Source organism: Belonocnema kinseyi, chromosome 1 (genome assembly GCF_010883055.1).
Source record: "Belonocnema kinseyi isolate 2016_QV_RU_SX_M_011 chromosome 1, B_treatae_v1, whole genome shotgun sequence".
Taxonomy (NCBI): Eukaryota; Metazoa; Arthropoda; class Insecta; order Hymenoptera; family Cynipidae; genus Belonocnema; species Belonocnema kinseyi.
This window is the reverse complement of record NC_046657.1, coordinates 9061019-9082478: the sequence shown is the minus strand read 5'-3', so window position 1 is coordinate 9082478 and position 21460 is coordinate 9061019. Positions and strand designations below refer to the sequence as shown.

At 32.1% G+C, this 21460-nt stretch overlaps 2 protein-coding genes across 2 annotated transcripts in view; one reads left to right on the top strand and one right to left on the bottom strand.

Moving 5' to 3' along the window:
* The window catches only part of LOC117176690, an 89817-nt gene extending 79455 nt beyond the window's left edge, over nucleotides 1-10362 (top strand). The window contains exons 9-10 of the mRNA XM_033366945.1: nucleotides 5249-5345; nucleotides 7967-10362. Coding sequence (XP_033222836.1) covers nucleotides 5249-5345; nucleotides 7967-9735 — 1866 coding nt within the window. The 3' untranslated portion in view covers nucleotides 9736-10362. The remainder of the gene's footprint in view (nucleotides 1-5248; nucleotides 5346-7966) is intronic.
* A 725-nt stretch (nucleotides 10363-11087) lies between these two features.
* On the bottom strand, nucleotides 11088-13104 carry LOC117176684 (uncharacterized membrane protein DDB_G0293934-like). Its single transcript, XM_033366938.1, has 2 exons — nucleotides 13089-13104; nucleotides 11088-12490 (listed from the first exon to the last, which is right to left on the bottom strand). The coding sequence occupies exons 1-2, from the start codon at nucleotides 13102-13104 to the stop codon at nucleotides 11088-11090; spliced, it is 1419 nt and encodes a 472-aa protein (XP_033222829.1).
* Nucleotides 13105-21460: the final 8356 nt, after the last annotated feature.

Below are 21460 nucleotides of genomic sequence, written 5' to 3'. Positions count from 1 at the left end.
ATTAATTTTTTGCATATTTCTTTTCTTAAATAAAAATATAATAACCCACCCAATTTTACAGGGTGAATTCTTTCTTTCTCGGGGTTGAATATTAATCGAAAACGCGCATGAAGTTCAAAATTTATTTCAGAATAGGTCACTTTGTACAAGATACGTTGGCATGAGAAACCGAACTTTGCACGCAGTTCCTGCAAGAATGAGATTTCGAGCAAATAGCTTTAACACAACATTTATTTTATTTTTACATTCTTATTCATGAGAGTATAATGTAATCGTTTAAAATTTTGATCTCTGGTTTCTAACGGGACTTTCGGTTTCGGCCCTCACAAAATTAAGGTTAAGTTCGTTAAGCAGATATTTCCACACAAATTTTAAAATTTAGAGCATTCTCGAAATTTGCATTATTTTTCAAATTTGATTAACATCAAAGTTTTCTATTGATAGGTAGTCAATTGCAAATTATCCAAAAAAAAACTTTTTAATTTCGACAAAAAATAGAAAAGTTTTATACCTTTGAAACTTTTGAAAATGTTCAGAAAAATATTTTAAAAATATTTTTCTGGTAGATTAGGAAATTTCAATAAAATTTTTTGTAAGTTATAGAAATTTTAATAAAATTTTCTGGTATACAGCAAAGAGGCTTGCCAATTGTCCCAATGGCATTTTTAAATTCGATAAGAACTCAAAAAGGTACATATACTTTTATATATTTTTAAATATTCATACTAAATTTTATATAGCGAACCTGATAATGCGAAACCAAAAACTCTTTGACGTATTCCTGCCATTCTTTGTTGTTTAAAATTTCGCGCCGATTGCAAGTACGCTCACCTGTCAAGCTGGCAGCTGCGCGAAAGCATTTGCGCGGTGACAATTATAAACCGGGTTCAAGGAATTTTTCAAAATCCAATATCTTTTTCAATTTTTAGCAAAAAAACATAAAAAATTGATCAGCAAACGACCAAGAAACGATTTCGCGAAGAATTGTTGGAAAATATAAAAAATTAGAGCGCCAGCAAAAATTTATTTTGTGCTAGTGTGAAGTTTGCACTTAAAACTTTAAATATCAATAACTTTTGCAATTATAACTAACAAACGTCGAAAGTCGATCAACAAACTCAAACCAACGACCAACAAACGATTACAAAACGAAAAAATTCGATATTTCCAAATTAGTGAAAATTGGGGTGCTAACTTCACAACGGTGTGATTTTCCCGCTTTTTCTTTTTTTCGCGTTGGTGTTCAGAGCATTTTTGTAAGTTTGTGCAGTGTATAGTAGAAATTTTATTGAATAATTAAATTTTACCCTTCGAAACCCAAACAAAAGAGTTGATTGGTGAGTCTTTTTTTATTTAAAATTCCTTAATATTCATATAATTTTAAACCCTTATTTGTGTCATTTAACTTATATCAATATTAAAGATAACCTCAAAATCTAGACTACTAAGAGATAAAAGTCAATAAAATGAGTCAAATCAATCAATTATATAACAAGATTAAGTCTGTGATTATTCCTGCTCAGCACTAAGCACAGGTATATAACAGTTTCGTAACTGTAACAGTTACGAAACTGTTATATTAGGTTAGGTTAGGTATGTGTGTTTGGCAGAACGCCCGTGAAAATAGCACCCCAACTATATCAAATTTAAAAAACGGAATGTAAAATCGTTTGATGGTTTTTGATAATCAAAATTAGAAAAGTTATGGATATTTCAAAATTATGCTGTCAAGTTTGGCCTTTTCAGTGTTAAAAAAAAAAAAGAATCAAGATCATCATAACCCTTCCCTCTCTTTGGCATTTTATGTTGTGACGTGAGCTAGCAAGATGTCTACACACCGAGGGCCAAGCAATGGTACAAATTGCATGGGACAAACCTAAGTTTCTTTTAAGAACTTAGAAAAAGATATATTTTTCACTATAAGTATAGTTGGATACAAGTTTTGATTTTCAAATTCCGATTTTATGATTCAACTACTCTGTTTAACAAATATAAAATGTCTAAATACATTAATAAGGAAAAAAATACTTTTTTAAGTTATACAAGAAGAAAGATGAATTTTCATACAAGAAGAATAATTTTTATCAAAAACGATGAATTTTCAACAAAAAAAGTTACAGTTATATTTTCTGTTAAAAAAATAAAATGAACAAATTAAATTTTTAACAAAATAGTTGAATTTTTAACCAAATAAATGAATTTCCAAAGAAAAGAAATAATATTCTGACAAAACATGATTTTTTAGCCTCTTCACCTTTTTTGTTGAAAATTGAAATATTATTGGTGAACATTGTTTTCTTTTTTTTTTTTTGCTGAAAATTAATTGAATGCAAATTTTACTTTTCCATTTTTGATTGAAAATTAATAATCAACCATGTAATTCAAATTAATGTATTTTAATTAAAATTTGTCCGTTTTCGTTGAAACATGTTGTTAAAAAGTAGTCTTTTTTCGTGAAAAATTAATCTTGTTAGAAAATACATCTTTCTTGTTAAAAATTTCAACTTTATTGTAAAAACTTAATTTTTATTGTGACAAGCAAACTTTTTTCGTATAAATTTAACTGTTTCAGGTTGAAAATTTAACTGCTTGGTCGGAAAATTCAACTGTTTCTGTTAAAAAATTTGTTTTGTTCGGATTATCAAATATTACATTTTCTTTGATAATTTATTTTTTTTTTTGTATTGAAAATTCAATTACTTGGTTGAAAGTTGAACAAATTTGTAAAAAATTTAATTTTTATGTATTAAAAATTCAACTGTGCGTGGTTGAAATTTTAAACATTTTTTTAAAAACACAATTTTTGTTTGAAATTTACCTCTTTGATTGGTAATTTAACTGTTCTGTTGAAAATTACTCCTTTTTTGTTGAATTTGACTGTTTTAGATTAATATGAAAATTTTTGTTTGTTGAATTATCAAGTATTACATTTTTTGTTAAAAATTGATTTTTTTCAATTGAAATTTTATCTCTGTGCTTAAAAATTATTTTTTTTTCGGTTTAAAATAAATATTTTTATCTACAAATTTAACTATACCATTTTTTGTTGATAATTTACCTTTTGTAGTTCAAAATTCATGTTTATTTCGAAATTCGTTTTTTTTTAATGCAAACCTAATCATCTTTTTGGTAGGAATCTAATCTTCTTTTTAGAAATTTCATCTTTTTTGCATTGAAACTTCTACTACTTGGTTGAAAGTTGATCAACTTTGTTAAAAATTAAATTTGAAATTTCGAAATTTATCTTTTTGGTTCAAAATTGATCTCTTTGTTGAAAAATTAGTTGTTTTTTGTTGTTGTTAAAAATTACTTTTTTAACAGAAAATTTAACCATTTCCTTTTTGGTTGGAAATTTATCATTTTTAGTTTAAAATCCGTGTAGTCTGTTCAAAATTCGTATTTTTTGGTGCTCTCTTTTTGTTTTGAGACTTAACAATCTCGTTAAACTTGTTTTTTTTTTTATTAAAAATCAATTTTTTTTAACTGAAAATTTAAGTATTCAATTTTTTGTTGAATGCAATTGGTATGATTGTTTAATCCTCGGCGTGCCGACATCTTGGATTTTCCCTTAGTCAAACTTACTCATCAGGCGGGAGATTTAAATACTCAGATCACTGACTGACAATTAATGTCATAATTGGTTGGTGTTATATCTTATAATTATAATAAACTTTGAAATATGTGGCATGATGATGCAAATAAATAGGAGCAGAAAAAAAACACAAATAAATCTTAAGAACAACTTTATCTATATTCAATGTAAGTGCTCTATTGAATAATAAAAATAATATTTTTCAGTTGGACTTAATGAGTTAGGATATATTAAATCATAATTTGTAAGGCAATTTAACAATAATAAAGGAAGTGTTAACATAACCTCCAAATAACAGAAACCGAGAAAAGATATTATGCGCTTTTCGTAATTCCAAATTTAATGGTGTAAAAGTTGAGTAATTCTAAATAGCTGAACATTTTTCAACTTTTAAGTTCTAAATTAAACATTTAAGAATTAAGAGTCTATACAAAACTAACATTTTCAAAAAGTTTGCAAAAGTGAAATTCTCTTATCTCTGTAGTTTAGTGGGTTGTAGCATCAGACCGGCAATTTGAAGACCTGGATTCGAATCCCAGCAGAGCCAGAAAGCCTATTTTTTCACTATGTTAAGAATAATCGATATACCAATAATATTGATTGGAACAGTAAACAGAAAAATTAACATCAACAATTATTCATTAAATTTATGGTCACGAAAATTGAACTTAGAATTGAAATAATTAAATTATTACAAAATTGAAATAAATAATTATAGAAAATAAGTATAGAAATCCATGGGCGGATTAAGACCTTTCGGGGCCCGGAGCTAAAATAACGTTGGGGCCCCTTTAAGGCGGCTGGACTTAACATTTTACTTTCATTTAAAATTAGTTCATGATAAAAAAATTCAAAAATTTAATTGAAAAAATTTTACTAAAATTTTTTTTAGGACTTTATTATTTTTGTTTATAAGCGGGTTATTTTACTGTATATTATATGTTTTTCTTGGGGAGAAGGGGGCCCCCACTAGCATGGGGCCCGGTGCTTCAGCACCACCAAGCCCTCCCCATGATCCGGCACTGTAGAAATCAAGTATTTAAAAATATTGAAAGAGTTGTTAAAAAATAAAAAGTCCAGGCACCTTGTTCTTTTACACCGTATTAAGTAGGTAATTGCGCGCTTTTTGCTAAAACGGTTTATCGAAGGGTCCAGATTAAAATTTGAAGTTTTCTAAAAATGAAACCCGGAAATCGCTGAGAAATTTTTGAAGAAAGTTCCAAAAATCGTCAAATGTCAAATGTTCAAAATCTAAATTCTAAAAAATTTGAGGGCAAAAAAACCTTCTATGTTTAATAGGTGCCTAGTTATGGTCCTCAAAACAACCCGGAGTTTTTGGAAAAAAGAGGTGAAAACTCCCTAATCCTAAAGTTTATATCTGTACTTTGGAACCTGTTAATGTTACGAAAAAAATTCAAAAGTTGAATTGAAGTAGACGAAATTTCTAGTAATTCTAAAAAAATGCAATGATATAGCGTCAATCGGTCATCAGTTATAACCTCATAAATTTGACCGCTTTGGCCTACTTTTCAGGGCAAATTTTTCTTGCTTTTTTTTTTTCAAAATCCTTCACTTCTCAGTGAAGCTGCGTAAGTCCCCAGGAAAAAAGAATCCATTGAAAGACGACTCTGTGAATTGCATATCTGTCAATTGCAGATTCAGAAACTTAAAACAGAATCGGTTTACAACGATGTGAATCAGTCATTTTCTAAAGCAGCTTCGAATCTGCCATGTACTGCAATGACTATTTCAAGTAAGGTCATATCGAAGTGGTTTCTTTCTTTTTAAATGAGACCGACTTTTTGGTGGTTAAGCTGCCATATTTCACCCGATTTTTTAAATTTATAAGTTATCGAAAAATTATAAGAAATTATGCGCAGGTCTACTAGATTCCATTTGCTACTTCAGTTATTAGTCTATTACGGCATACAAGTTATTCAACAAAATTATAACGACTAAAAGTCTTTAAAAAACAAATCTTCGACAATTTTGAAATTCCAGTGACAGATACGCAATTCAAAAGCCTTCGAAACCCATTCAACAGAAGTGAATGGATCTTTGTTTCCTGGGTGGTGCGAGAGAAAAAGTTGCAAGGCAGGAAATTTTGGGTTGATATAAACAAATATAATCTTCTAATTTTCATAGATCAAGAATTATGGCTCTTTAAAAAAACATAATCTTTTGCTATTTTGAGGTATTTATAGCCATAAAAGTTTTTTGAGAACTGCTCGTTTCGTACATATCCTACAGAAAAACGCCAAGAAAATAAATTATAGAGGACTAAATTCTGCGTGGAATAAAAAAAAAGTTTCATCTCATACAGGTCACGAGTTATGACCATGAACTTTGACCCTTTTCACTCGGAAGGCTCTGTATGTACTTGAAAATGTACTGTGGCCATATTTTTTAGCATTTTGGTGTCATGCATGCATTTTTACTTCATTACAAGTTCACTTTTTTTTAAACAATCGATTGTTCAACAATTGCTTATATAATGTTTATAAAATTATATAAATTATAAAAAATACTATTAAAGGGTTCAGTTTTATAACGTTGTATTATTTTATGTTAAGAATGCCAAAAATGGAATGCTTATTTTGTCAAATGAACTTTGAATTTTCTGCCCTGCAACTTTTTCTCTCGCACCACTTACGTAGTTTCACTGAGAAATGAAGCATTTAGGAAAAACTAAACACGCATAATTTTTCCTGAAAAATAGGTGAAAAGCGGTGAAATTTGTGAGGCTATAACTTATGACCTATTGAAGCTAGATCAGCGAATTTTTTTTAGAATTACTCGAAATTGCGTCTACTCCAATCCAACTTTTGATTTTTTTCGTAAAATTAATAGGTTCCAAAGTACAGATACAAACTTGAGAATTGGGTTTTTTCGCACTCTTTTTTCCAAAAAATCCAGGTTCTTTGGAGGACCATAACTCGGCACCTATTGAAGATAGAAGGTTTTTTTGCCCTTAATTTTTTTAGAATTTTCATTAGTTTAATTTTGATGTTGAAAATTTTTCTCTAAAATTCAATGAGGCGGGTCAGTCTACGCAAACACGATTCTTGGAACTTTTTTCAAAAATATCTCCGGCACGCACGGGTGTCATTTCTAGAAAACTTGAATTTTTATTTAGAACCCCTTCATAAACAGGTTGAGCAAAAAGCGCTCATTATCTACTTAATACGGTAAAAATACCTTTTTTCGTAGGAGATGCTTGGACTAAAAGTACAAAAGAATTATTTATTTATTGACCGTCGGATTTCGACCAATTTAAAGGAATTTCGAAAAATTCGTCCGATTTCGAGGGACTTCGGCGAATTTTACGAGTTTCAAGAGGTTGTTGAAGGTTTTCCAAATATTTCCACTAATTTAAAAACATTTAAATAATTTTCAAGAGATTTAAAAATACTTCCACGGATTTCAAGGAATTTTGAAACATTTAGAGGAATAAGTATAGAAGCTTTTTAAGATTTTCGGTGATTTTAGTTATTTCCATAGATTAAAAAATGTCAAGGGATTTCAAAGAATTTTGTATGAGTTCCAAAAATTTAAAGATATTTCTAGTGAACTTTGGAAAAAAATTAAATTAAATACGAAGCGATTTCTGCCGATTTTACAGATTTAAAGAGATTTTATGGTACTTCAACGCGGTTAAAAATTGTTTGTTTCTAGATAAAAATTCAATCCGGTAGTGCAATTGTAATCTAATTCTAGAGAATTTCCATAGATTCTAAGCGATTTTGTTTAGGCTTTTAAAAGGATTTTATGGGGGCCTTAGAAGTTTGAACTGATTTTAAGGCATCAATTGTAAGGAATTCCGGAATATTTCAGACGGTTTTTAATTGATCAAAGATCTTAAGGGAATTCAAGATAATTTATGGAATTTTAAGGTATTGCGAGATATTTTCAATTTTATATGATCTCCACGGACTTTATTGACTTCTAGAGATTCTTATGGATTGAGCGTTTCTAAAGAAATTTAAAAAATACATTAAGCATTTTCAGATGTACGAGATTGCAAACGATTTAAGGGTTTTTAAAATTTCTAAAGTATTTAAAAGAATATAGTGTATTGTAAAAAAAATTGATTAAGATTTCCAATAATTTTGTAGGTGTAGGATTTGTAAGTGTAATGCAATTTCAAATAAGTTCAATTTTAACTTTTTTCAGTGTTAAATTAAATTGTCAACTATTTTAATGATGAAATCATTTACTTTACAATGCGTAATTCTAAAATATTTTTCATCACAAATTTTACATTTTAGGACTTCATTTTTAAGTCTGCAATTTTAATTTTACACTATTTTGCAGTATTTGAATAACAGGCCTTACAGACCGGTTAATTATTTATCTTTATTTAAGGTACATGAGACAACGGCGCAAAAATGTCTACGCGCTCGGAAGAAGAAATCGCATTCTGGGAAGCAGCCTCAAATGGGGACGAGGAGAAAATTAAAGACGCGTTAGATAAACAAATGGTTGACATTCACATGAAGTTCGAGGGGGAAACAATCCTGCATGTTGCAGCTTCGAATGGACACGATAAATTAGTAGATTTTCTCTGTAAGAGTGGCGTTAGCATTAATGATCCAGCTTATAATCGTTTGACTCCTCTTTGTACCGCAGTGTCAAAAAATCATCTAGACGTGGTCAAGGTTCTTCTGAATCATAAAGCTGATCCGAAAGGATCATTTAGAATTGCCCTTGACATTCAGTCTAAAAGTATGGTCTTGATTCTTCTGGAATACGGGACTTTATTTGATATTTGTTTATCCACTTGCTCTGATTCAGAATTTTTGGAAGAATTTTTTAACATGTTGTGCAGTAAGCCTGATTTTAATGTCAATGATAATATTTCTGGGAGGATGATTTATGCCTTTGATGATCGTCTGACACCTCTTCACTTAGCTGCCGAAAGTGGGAAAGACAATATTGTGAAAAAACTGATTGAATTAGGAGCGGATGTGAATGCAAAAACCAGAAAGAAACTGACTCCCTTGCATTGTGCAGTTTTTAACAGACATGTCAGGATTTCCGAATGTCTCTTAAATAACGGTGCAGATGTCAACAGCTCTACCAATTCTGGTGACACATCATTAATTTTCTCCACGAAAAACGCCTCACCTATTAGATGTGACAAAGATCCTCGTTCAGAGGAGAAGTTTTTAGATTTTTTTGAAATAACTAAAATGCTTTTGGCGAAAGGAGCTTCTGTAAATTGTCGTGAGGATTTTAATGGGTTCACACCACTCCATTATGGCGCTGGTATAGATCAATCTTGGCCGCAAATAGTCAGGCTTCTCCTTGATCATGGAGCTGATATAAATGCCGTTAATAAAATCGATGCCTTACCAATTTTCTATGCAAAGAATGATATGATTCTTGAAATGCTCATAGAGAAAGGAGCAACGGTCAACTATGTATCTAAAACATTGTTTACACCTCTGTCACACATGTTCACTTTGAATCGATCATCATGTGTCGAAGTTCTTCTAAGGAATGGGGCTGATGTCAATATTCGGAACTCTCATGGGAAAACAATGCTGGAGATGAATAGTCCTTTGGTTTATTATAATAATCTTGAACTCCTTGAAATTTTAATTAATCAAACGACCGATCTCAATCCAGCGATTCGTCAACTTGGAGAGTCTGATCAGTCTAGAAAATTTCTTCAATCTTTGGCTGCCATGATTGTCAAGAGGAAAGTTACTGAAGAAATTAGCATCGATTTAGAAAATTTAAAGACACTTAGTAGGTATCGACTTCTTTGCTCCCTAATTCCGATGTGTGAAGCAGAAATTAATGAATTGAAAAACAAGATGGTTGACATTGTGGGTTTGAGTGCCTTTGATATTTTATGTATGCCGATTAATAAACTTTCGAATCATGTAAAACGCCAATGTCAAGAACTTCTGCAACTTGAGACTGAAAGTATCAAAGTATGTTTCCCTTTTTATGGTGAAATATTGCAGTGGCACATTAAACAAGCAAAAAACCGAAGATCTTTAATTGATTCGAGTGCAGAAGCTCTTAGAAAATTAATTTTTCATTCTCATAAGATAAAACTGCCAGATGTTGTTCTTCACGGAATAGTTCCATTGTTAAGTAACAGTTACTTAATTAATTTAGCAGAAGTATGACTGAAGTTTTATAAATAGGATATAGGGTTACGTTTTTTTATGTATGAACATGTCCCTCCGCTGATAACACGTTATCCAGTTTTTGTTAGAAATATTTTTATCAGTATTTTTATTAGTATGGATTTTTATGCTCTCCCTTGCAATTTAGATTCCCATTAATTGATATGAGTGTGAGGTTTATTAAGAACTAGGATAATGAACTCGTGATATAAGCTACATTTTTTAAAAGTTCCTATTGACCTAAATTCCTCTGATGAAGAATTAGAAATAGAGGCAAAATGCCGTTACGAAGCCTCAAAAGAACAGAATTATTGATCAATATTACATTGCTCTTCTATGATAAAATTATGTGAAATTTTCAACGAAATGTGTAAAAAAACCTAAACCCAACTGTTAAATATTTATAGTTGACTCATAGAAATAATGTTGAAATCGATTCAAATAAATTGTTTCATTAACAAAATGATATTTATTTAATAATAGTAAAGTTAATATTACATACAACAATCACTTAAGATTATTTAACATATTATAAGATTATAATATTATAGACGAACTGTGTACAATAAGAATCTTTTGTAATTGATTTTTGTTCCTGGATTGACAATAATAAATGTATCAAATGAAGCTCGCAAATATTATTTACGAGAAAGAAATTATTCCAATGAAAAAGGCTCATTAATTTCAGTCATTAAAAGCTAATATTAAAATCGTGCATGAGAAAATAAAGTCAAATAGAATCTGACAATTTCGAACTTCGTTACGAACATGTCAAATACCTGATCAATTCTACAAAGATAAGAAAAAAAAAGCAAGATACAAAACTTTCAACTTTTCTCCTTGTAGAGAGGTTCTTACGTAGAGTAAACAGAGGTTGTGCAATTTGTAACAAGTTTTATTTCACTACTTAAAGTTTAATACATTATACATACTTTCAAGTAGATTTCTCAATGAAACAGTCTTTCGTGCAGTTTAAGAACAAGATTCTTATTTGCTTGAATCTTAGTGTTTTCAAGGAATCCATTTGCGTAAGTCGATTTATGTTAGGTGATACGTTTGTAAATATCCTCATGTCTGAAGGTATAATTTTTAGATGCCATCCCCTCCCTCTAAAAAAACTCTGAACCCAGCCATACTTTTTATTTCAAAAATTTTAAATCCTCATTAAATTTTTCAATTTGAAACCTCCATATAAGGTTAATTCTAGCCATCTTAGTTATACGCCTGAAAAAGGATCTTAAGAGTTGCTAACCAAACCAGAGATCCGACGAAATGCGTTTCTTATAGTATAACCTCAGGGCGACAAATTGTATATTGGGTTTCAATGTAGTTTTCTCATTTAACCACAAATATTAGTTTTGATGGTTAGATCCAGGAGCTCCACGATGACCTTGGAAATCTTGGATACCAGTGTTTGGGTGATTATTGGGAGGATTTTGATTTCTTTGTTGAATTTCAGGCGTATTAGATACTGGAATACCAGTGACTACAAGATGTCTAGGATGATTGTGGGAACCTTGATTGCTTTGTTGAATGGCAGGCATATTAGATACTGGAACCCCAGTTGCTGTTAGATGTCTCGAATGATTTTGGGCAGGATTGCTTTGTTGAATTCCAGGTATATTAGACACTGGAATCCCAGTAGGTATACGATTTCCAGATAGATTGGGAAAATTTTGATTACTTTGTTGAACTCCAGGCGCATTAGATACTGGATTCCCAGTGACTATTCTATTTCCAGAAAGATTGTGATAATTTCGATTGCTTTGTTGAATTCCAGGCACATTAGATAGTGGAATCCCAGTGACTATACTATTTCCAGGAAGATTGTGGACATTTGGATTGCTTTGTTGAATTCTAGGCATATTAGGTACTGGACTCCCAGTAACTATTCTATTTCCTGAAAGATTGTTGAAATTTTGATTGCTTTGTTGAATTCCATGCATGTTAGATACTGGATTCCCAGTGACTATTCTATTTCCAGGAAGATTGTGAAAATTTCGATTGCTTTGTTGAATTCCAGGCATATTAGATACTGGAACCCCAGTTGCTGTTAGATGTCTCGAATGACCTTGGGCAGGATTGCTTTGTTGAATTCCAGGTATATTAGACACTGGAATCCCAGTAGGTATACGATTTCCAGAAAGATTGGGAAAATTTTGATTACTTTGTTGAACTCCAGGCGTATTAGATACTGGATTCCCAGTGAATATTCTATTTCCAGAAAGATTGTGATAATTTCGATTGCTTTGTTGAATTCCAGGCACATTAGATAGTGGAATCCCAGTGACTATATGATTTCCAAGAAGATTGTGGACATTTGGATTACTTTGTTGAATTCCAGGCATATTAGATACTGGAATCCCAGTGAGTATACGATTTCCAGAAGGATTCTGGAAATTACGATTATTTCGTTGAATCCCAGGCATATTAGATACTGGAATCCCTGCGACTATTCGATTTCCAGGAAGATTCTGAACATTTTGATTACTTTGTTGAATTACAGGCATATTAGCATTAGAAGCTGGAATCCCCGTGACTATTAGATGTCTAGGACGATTTTGGACAGGATTGCTTTGTTCATGGATATTAGATACTGGAATCCCCGTGACTGCTAGATGTCCAGGATTATTGTCAACATTTGGATTGTTTTCTTGAGAAGTATGATCACTCTGGTGATTTGAAGATCCTGTAGTTTTCCCGAAATTTGACAAAAAGTCCTTTGTCTCTTTGGGTGATTTAGCTGATGATATTTCTGTAAAAAGAGAACAGAATTTCGTAATGTTAAAAATATACTAGACGCATTTTACACTAATTTACTTGCATTATACGTACATTATGAAACTGAGGCAAACTCTGTGTTCACAATGACAATGTTAATTAATTAGTGTCAGATGATTAGAAATCAAGATTTACATTTCGAGATTTAAGTTTTATCGATTTTTGTGAAATTAGAGCCCTTTTGCTCCCAGAATAACTTTTTTGAAAACGATTAAAAATATAATTTTTTGAGGTATGTTTGCGTGAAATTTACAATGGGATCAGTTCAACAGCGGATTTAAATTCATTTTTGCATGTCGGCTTGTTAAATTAAAAGGAGGGCTCAGTTTCCAGAAAAGGCGATCACAGGTGAATCTTCCTAGTTGAATTCTTGAACTAAAATTATCATCCATTATTTTCTTAATCAAGTTACTTTTGCTTATGCAAAGTAAAAAATGTGAAGACTTGTGAATACTAGGATGATCCTTATTTATATTATTTTGAAAATTATTTGCTCCCACTTAAGATATAGTTTTAAATACCAAAAAAAAGTAAGTACAGCGATTTTATTTTATTTCATTTGATAAATATACCTCCTAATAAAAGCATTTCTAATTACTATACATTAATTAAGAATCAGATTTTTCCAAGTATTGGAAAAATAATAATTATTATTATACATACCAATAGAATAAAAGAAAAGCATGAAGCTTACAAGGGCACCGAAAAGAGACATAATTTGTTTTTTAGGCGCGGATGAGACTGACATTTCTTGAAATTCGTAGAGGACAACTGATGATTTTTTTTAAAATCCTTTCGCTAATATATACCGTGAAATACAATTCATATACCCATGAGTGGGAAAGAGCTGCCCTTGCCTGTCATCTACTACTAAGCTATAAGTATATTTGCTTATAAAAATTTATAACAATGGCAACCGATGTTGAAAGACAATATATTGCGACAAGATATTATTTTTTAGACGAAGAGAAATGATACCGCAGTAATCTGCATATTTTAAAGTTATTTTATTGTTCGGTTTAAAATATATGGAGGTTCAAAGTCTAAGGTTTTTCCAAAATCATTTTTTCCAAATATGGCGGTCAACTCATAGTCAAATCCAGAAATGTTGTATTTTAGACATTTTTTAAGTTATCGGCATGAAAACGAAATTCATTTTTTCATTTGCAATGAGAAGCTACTTAAAACCCATAGCATTTGTGTGAATTACAGCAGATACTAATGTGCGATTACAATTAGTCAGACCATTTTTTCATGATTTTGTTGCGTAATTAACTAAGCCTTTTCATAAAATAATGTCACAATGTGCAGTTTGTCAATAGAGAATATTTACATTAAAATAAACATTTTTTTTACAAAATCTTATAATTATAGTTTAAGATGTTAATTTTGTTTGTCTACTTGGTCATAATCAGTATTATTAAAATATTGATTAATTTTTAAGATTGTGAAAAAAGTGCTCTCTAGCTCCACTGGGATATGAGCTCAGGTCCTTCAGATTGCCGGTCTGATGCTCTACCAACTGAACTACGGAGTGACGAGAACACTTTCCTCACAATCTCCTTACAAGAAGAATGTCAACGTCATTCCTTATACTTGTAAGATTTTTCTTTCTAAACATGAAATTCATATTTTATTATTTATGTAGGTTTTTTGACCAGGGAAATTAATTAATAGTTTAAGATATTAATTTTGTTTGTCTACTTGGGTTTTGGCCAGACAGTACTAGTTCATTTCACACTAAAAAAAATTAATTAAAAAATGATCGCAATGTGTATTTGTTAACAAAAATTATTTATGAACACTCAGAGAAAAAGTCGTCATGAAACAAAAGTATCATCCTTGTGCCTGCTTTCTTTTGAGCCACGTGAATGTCTTTTTTAACTAAACAGAATTATTTAGGCTGCAAGATTAGGTGAAGTTAGTAGCATAAGATAATTTTTGCTGCAAAAAAATTGCTTCTGAGACAAAAGAAGATCCTCTCAAGCTCAGATTCACGCTTCGTCATTTTTAGTCTGAAATCTCGTTAAGGGTAAGGCTAATTTATGTAATTATTGAATAAAAGATGTCACGAATAAATTGTTCTAATCCCTTTGCAAAGTAGAAACACAGTAGAGTCGATATAAAAAACTTCGACAAATTTCACAATTAATTAGTGCAACGTTTTCCATTGGATTAGACAAATACATTTTTACCACCGGTCGATTAAAATCAAGAAATTAGAGAGGTTCTTCTTTATTTAACGATGAAGCAGAGTATTCACGTCAATCTGCTGACGACTATCCTAAAGAAATGAATTTTGAATTGGTTGGAGATTTACCTCAATTTGATGACCACTTTTTTGAAGAGATAGAAGGAGATGTCGAAAGGGAAAAAGATCTTTTTAAATTGAGTGAATCCTACAGATTTTAGGGAAAATCTTCGAACAGAAACTGCACAAATTCAGAAAGTGAATGAGATAAAGGCAATTCTCAACGCAATGGGCACAAAATTTGGCGACGTCTTTACGACATCTTTGCGTTATCCTATGTCCATGCCGCTAATGTGTCTTTACGATATCGTAAAAACGTCGTATGTTCTGATGATGTTTTTACGATATCGAAACGACACTGACATAGGATGTCGTAAAAATGTCGTGAAGATGTAACTATGTCGTAAAGATGTCGCCAAATTTTGTGTTCACTGGGAACGAAATTAGCGAACAATTGAATGAAAAACTCAATAGATCTTATGCAGTCAAACTTCTGACTATGGTACCAAAGGGTTAGGGAATTCGGAAAATAACATGAGTTTGGAGTGCCGTACAGTTTAGCACGTAATACAGTTTAGCAGGTAAAGCTGTAAAATTGCACACAACAACTGGTATTGGAACATCGCCAAATCCTAGGCCGGGTAAAAAGTTATCAGAAGACACAGTTAAAATTGTTAAAGACTTTTACTATTAATGTGACATGAGTCGAAAATCACCTGGGAAAAAAGACTGTCTCTGCGAAGCAAGGCGACGGCTCTCAAATACTAATACAAAAACGTTTCATTTTAGGAAACCTGGAAGAAGTTTATGCAAGCTTCAAACAAAAATTTCCGAACTTGAAAATTGGCTTTTCAAAGTTTGAAAAATTGCGACCTAAGAAATGTATTTTTTCTGGCACTAGTGGAATACATTCCATTTGTGTTTGCAAAATATATGAAAATACAAAGTTATTGATGTGTGGAGCAAATTTAAACAAGCTTGTTGCTGATGACGAAACTCTAGAGTTTTCGGCATCATGCAAAAAAATGCTGTCTTCAATGATTTGCGATCCTAAATTAATTACCTGCCTGTTATTTAGGATTATGTGAATCTTGTCCAGGCGTAAAACCCTTAATACGAAAAGTGCGAAAGCTTTTTGAAAACAATTTTATTGCAAGCGTTACGTACAATGCCTGAACTTTGACAGATTATGCTTTCCTAGAAACTTTTTGCGATAAAAGTGATTTATATTTAGACAAACTAGCTAAACATCCGGTCAATCTTCTTAAACATGGCTTCATTGCAAGAAGCCAAAGCCAATTTTTGAAGGACTCCAAAGATTCTCTTAAAGCGGGGGTTTTGCGCAATTTGATTTTACGCAAAATCACGAAACTGTAATTCAAGACGCAATACAGAGTAGATATTGGAATAAGCAACAGCTTACTTTGCATCCCGCAGTAGTGTAGTTCAAACAGGATAACAGATTTGTTTGTGAAAGTTATGCAATTATTTCGAAAGATCTAGAGCATAATACTAGCGCAGTTCACCTTTTTATGGAGAGAATTACAGCTGAGTTGAAGGCAACGCACGCACAAGTTCGAAAAATAATTTATTTTACCAGCGGTGCAGCATCTCAGTACAAGAACAAGAGCAACTTTATCAATATCGCATATTATAAGCGTGATTTTGGAATTTAGGCACGCTGGGAGCTAGTTTACAGCGTCCAAGCAACAAACAAATCTTGACAGCCTAAGATTTGTACGAATGGGGCACTGAGGCTTTACCCAAAATAAAGTTGCTTTTCAGCTCTGAGAAAGATAAAAAAAGTTCGAAATTTAAAGAGTCGCTTATCCCAATCGATGACAATAAAATACAATGTATGCAATACTCTGCTTCCACGGAATTCTTTGAATTCGAAATAGAAAAAAGTCTTAAATTAAAACGTGATTAGTGAGACGCAAGGGGAACTCACTCAGAAAACACCCCGATATGTGAGGGGCAACGAAAACTCACTCAGAAAGCACCCTAATATGTCAGAGGCAAGGAGAACTCGCTCAAAAAGCACCCCGATATGTGAGAGGCAAGAGTAACTCACTCAGAAAGCACCCCAATATATGAGAGGCAAGCGGAACTCACTCAGAAAGCTCCCCAATATGTGAGAGGCAAGGGGAACTCAGTCAGAAAGCTCCCCAATATGTGAGAGGCAAGGGGAACTCAGTCAGAAAGCACTCCAATATATGAGAGGCGAGGGGCAATTGCTCAAAAAGCAACCCGATATGTCAGTAGCAAGGGGAACTCACTCAGAAAGCACCCCAATATGTGAGAGGCAAGGGTAACTCGCTTAAAAAACACACCGATATGCGAGTTGCAAGGGGAATTCGTTAAGAAATCACTTTTTTTGTTTATTAATCTAACCGACTGAAAATAATTTTTAGTTACTTATTGTATCGATTTGTGTCAGGTTTTAATGAATTTGAAATTCTTTCAATAGATCGTACGTGCCGGGTGGTTTTCTCTAAAAATGTCCTCCTTCTCCACTGTGCGACACTGAAAGAGCAGCGCGGTGGCATCGCAAGGTCCCATTAAAATGACATAATCTCGTCAGCTAGAAGAGTCAAAATTAATTTTTTTAAATTAAAGGTGAAATTATAAGGAATTGAATTCTTTTAACAAGAAAAAAAAAACATTTTTTCCCTTCTTCACGAAAAACTGAATTCAAAACTTTTTGAATATATTCTTGGTCAAAATTGAAAAGAAAAAAAAATTTGGAATTTTTAATTTAAAGCGTATGCTTTTATCTATAACACCTACAATTTTTATTAAAATTCGTTGCATGGTTTCAGAAATATAGATAATTCAAAAAAAAGTGATGCCGAAATTCAGCATGGTGTAATTCCCATAATTTTGAAAATTTTCAAAAATCCTTTGGACACCAAATTTCTCTTATCTAACAATATAATTTTCTGAAGTTTAGTCAAAATCGAACAACCACTTGCAGATCTTGATATTCCGGACGTATACTGAGCCATATTCTAGCTGTTTAAATATAAGAACATTGTGATGACCTTCTGAAAATAAACATTTTAAAAAATATATTCGTTTCCTCTTTTTTAATAAAAAAATAAAGAATATTTGTACGTGCGAAAAAATTAAAAGAGCACACTTTGAATGTTCTGTCAATCAAGGATATTTTTTACCTGAATTCTGCCTGAAAAAGGCTAATACACGACGGACAAAGTGGCATTTTTTATTTTTGACGTATAGAAACATTAGCAATATTAAATAAATTATAACATTTAGAGTCGCAAAACTTGCTACAGATGACAGTTTATTTAAAACATTGTTAATAACAATAGCGAGTTTTTGCCACACTTTCTTGATTAATTATAATCACTTAGAAAACAGTAACATGATTTAGCAGAAAAAATAATCTCTTCCGATGAAAGACGCTGAAATTGTTATTTTGTATATAATATTGTTATTAACAATAAAAGTATTTAATAGTTATATTCTTTCCAGATATTTATTATAATTTATAATTCATTTGAAAGTTGATCGATGAGAAAAACATCTTCGAAAAAAAATAAAATAACACAATTTGCTTATTAGAATATTTACAATTGTGGTAATTTTTTATAAAAATTAACCTAAATCTTAAACCTAATATTCATGTTCCTGAAATATATCTGCAATAATTCTGATAGATAGCGACTTCTCTTAAGTCTTTTCTTTGGAGAGAAAAAATAATATTCGTAAAATATCCAATTTTGACGTTCTATTTATTTAAATAATAAAGTTTGCAGAGTGAAATTAAAAAAACAGGCCTGATGACGTTCTGCAGGATTTAATTCTAAGCATTAAAAAAACATCAAAATTGGTCAAGAATTGTAGTCTGAAGTGGATTATGAACAGTAAATTCCCGATTCCTCCCACTGTGCGACGCCGCTTTGAGCATAAACTCCGTAACTCCCGCCACGACTATTTATCTCCGGATTGAGCATTGGTTCAGATTTTACTTCTCTGCGGTGCGAATAATTGTATTCACTCTGAATGCGCTACAGAACCTTTAACTCTCTCTATTTTACCCTGGAGTAAAATATGCGAGGATGAATGTATTCGATACTGAGTCGATTTTATACTCCGAAAAATTGTACTCTCGGCTCCGCTAGCCATTTACTCCTCAAATGTTTAAGAGTGTAAGTAACAAGTTATCGTCAAGTGAAATAAATACTAAGATTAGCAACATACTTCCCCTTCACTTCTATAACATTTATTTACTTTATTTTATATAAATGCAAACCTATTAAATGCTGCAAATAGCATGCTGTGTGGAATAATTGCTGGATGAAATGATCACCTTTATGTATTTATCCCCAACGCAGGGCTGGTCTTAGGAGTTTTGGCGCCCTGGGAGAAAATAAAGTCACCGCTCCCCCGCCGAAAATTAATACATATATAATATTAATATTATATTATCATACAGGGTTGCCCAGAGTCAAGTGTCCGAACCAGTATAGCTGTATAAAAATAAAAAAAGTAAACTGAAATTTCCTTTTCCAAAATCAGTTAAAGCTTTAGTTTTTGAGTTATAAAATATTTAGGCTGGACCAATTAGTAGCGCGGTATAAATAGGGGTGCGTACGAGAGTCATATCTTTGACGTTGGGCACCCGCTCACGCACACATGACTGTTTATACTGCGATTCTGATTGGACCAGCCTAAATTTTTTTTACTCAGAAACTAAAACTGCAACTAATTTGTGGAAAAAGAATGATCAATTCACTTTTTTTTTACACAGCCATATAAGCCCGGACACTTAAGCCTGGTCTATTAATAAATAGCTGTGCGGTGTAATTAAATTTTGCTCAAATAATTTATTGATAAGTGAAGAGTAATGTCAAAATATCAACAACTTTAATATTCAAAGCTCTATTATACATATATAGAATTATAAACATGTATATTATATGCATATTGCATATACATACATTACATATATTCATAAATGATTGTACATACAAGGTTCCACACAAATTCAATACCTATTATAGTGGTACTGTGTATCATGAATTGTCAAATAAATCTTGGTTTTCGGGCTTTGGCTCTCGCAAACGCCCAGGTGGAAATGTCAGTTGTGTGCCGGAGTTCAACAACGGCGCAGTACTGGCCCAGTACTGCTTACCAGTATAGAGAAGCGGTAATTTTCCCATTACTGGCTAACGGTTGACTGCACGACCAAGCCAGTACTGTACCAGTGTTGCAAAACTCGAACTTTAAACAAATAAGCTTATAAATGTTGTTGAGGTGTTTTAAAATGACGAGAAATGGTACATTTAATTAACGTGAAAACATTTTTCCTAAGAAATTTTTTTAAAGTTCTATCCAGAGATTCAGCTGATTAAAAAAAAAACTTCTAAGGTTATTGTGCAAAGTTGCTGAAATCGCCTAAAATGATAAGCGACAAAAAATGGCACTTGTAATTATACGTTTTAAATAAACGCGCCAGAATAGTAACCAATCAGCGCCAAAACTTGACAGCTAACCACCACTGTTTTTTCTGACCGATACAAATCTGTGAATGAGAGACTTGGTGAAGAAATCTCGAATTCTAACGAGAGCAGGACATCAGATTCTGAATGCATGGATAAGGCTGAAAGGCTCTTCAATTCAGCGCAAACAATTCAACTTTTAAAGAAATCTAGCTTACGCTGACTTTATTATTTAGAGAAAAGTCGCGCGTATCCACAGGTGCTGGCTCACGAATTTCGTCTGCAGATTACGAAGGAACACACATTAGAAAAATCTATTAAACTTAAAATACAATTCACAATTGATAGCATCGCGAGAGCGCTTAATCTATCATCTGACATAGTCAATCTCAAGTATGTCTTAATTATCTTCAAATTTGAGAAGTTTCTTTCCGCAGATGCCACTTGAGAGGAGTATTGCTAAAAAAATGCCGCGAACCAGACGTTAGGAAAAGTGCCATGCAATTTGATTTTAACCAAAAAGTTCAATGCTTCGTTGGGCCTTGATATATCTTCTGGCACCATATATTTTAAATGTATTTATTCATCGAATAGATCTCTTCAATTAACGTCACTTTACTTTCCATGCGTCAGTGTTTCTTCTAACTTTTTACAAAGTTGCATCAAAAGATTGCGTTCAAAATTTATTTTTAAGTTATACAAAAAAGACCAGATTTTATTATATTTTGTAAGTTGTTAAAATATCTTTTCAACAGATGCACATACTTGATCGAGTAGTACGTAAAAAAAGATTACTTTAAAATTTTGTTCATGAACTTCGACGGGTTCATCTAGTGCTTCTTAATCGTTGTTTCTACTCAGTGCCGTAACGAAGGCGGGGGGCCGGGACAACCACCCGGTGCCGAAGCTTCGGGGGTCGCAGGTCAAGCGTACAAATTAAAAAAAAATTCGAACATTTTTTTCAGAAATTTTTGTAAGTATATCGGTAAAACTTTTTCCGCAAAAGTAGAGTTAGTTAAATAGCCTTAAAGACACGAATTTGCGATTAACTTTAAACAATTTAAATGGCCAGAAGTATTCAGGAGACTTCACTGATTTTACGTAATTTAAATTAAGAAAGTTTAAAATATACGAGGGTGGATTGATAAGTTTCCGGCCTGACCAAGAGATGGCGCCACTAGGCCTACCTTGAGGTGGCGTTCTATAGTACCATCCTTAGATAGCT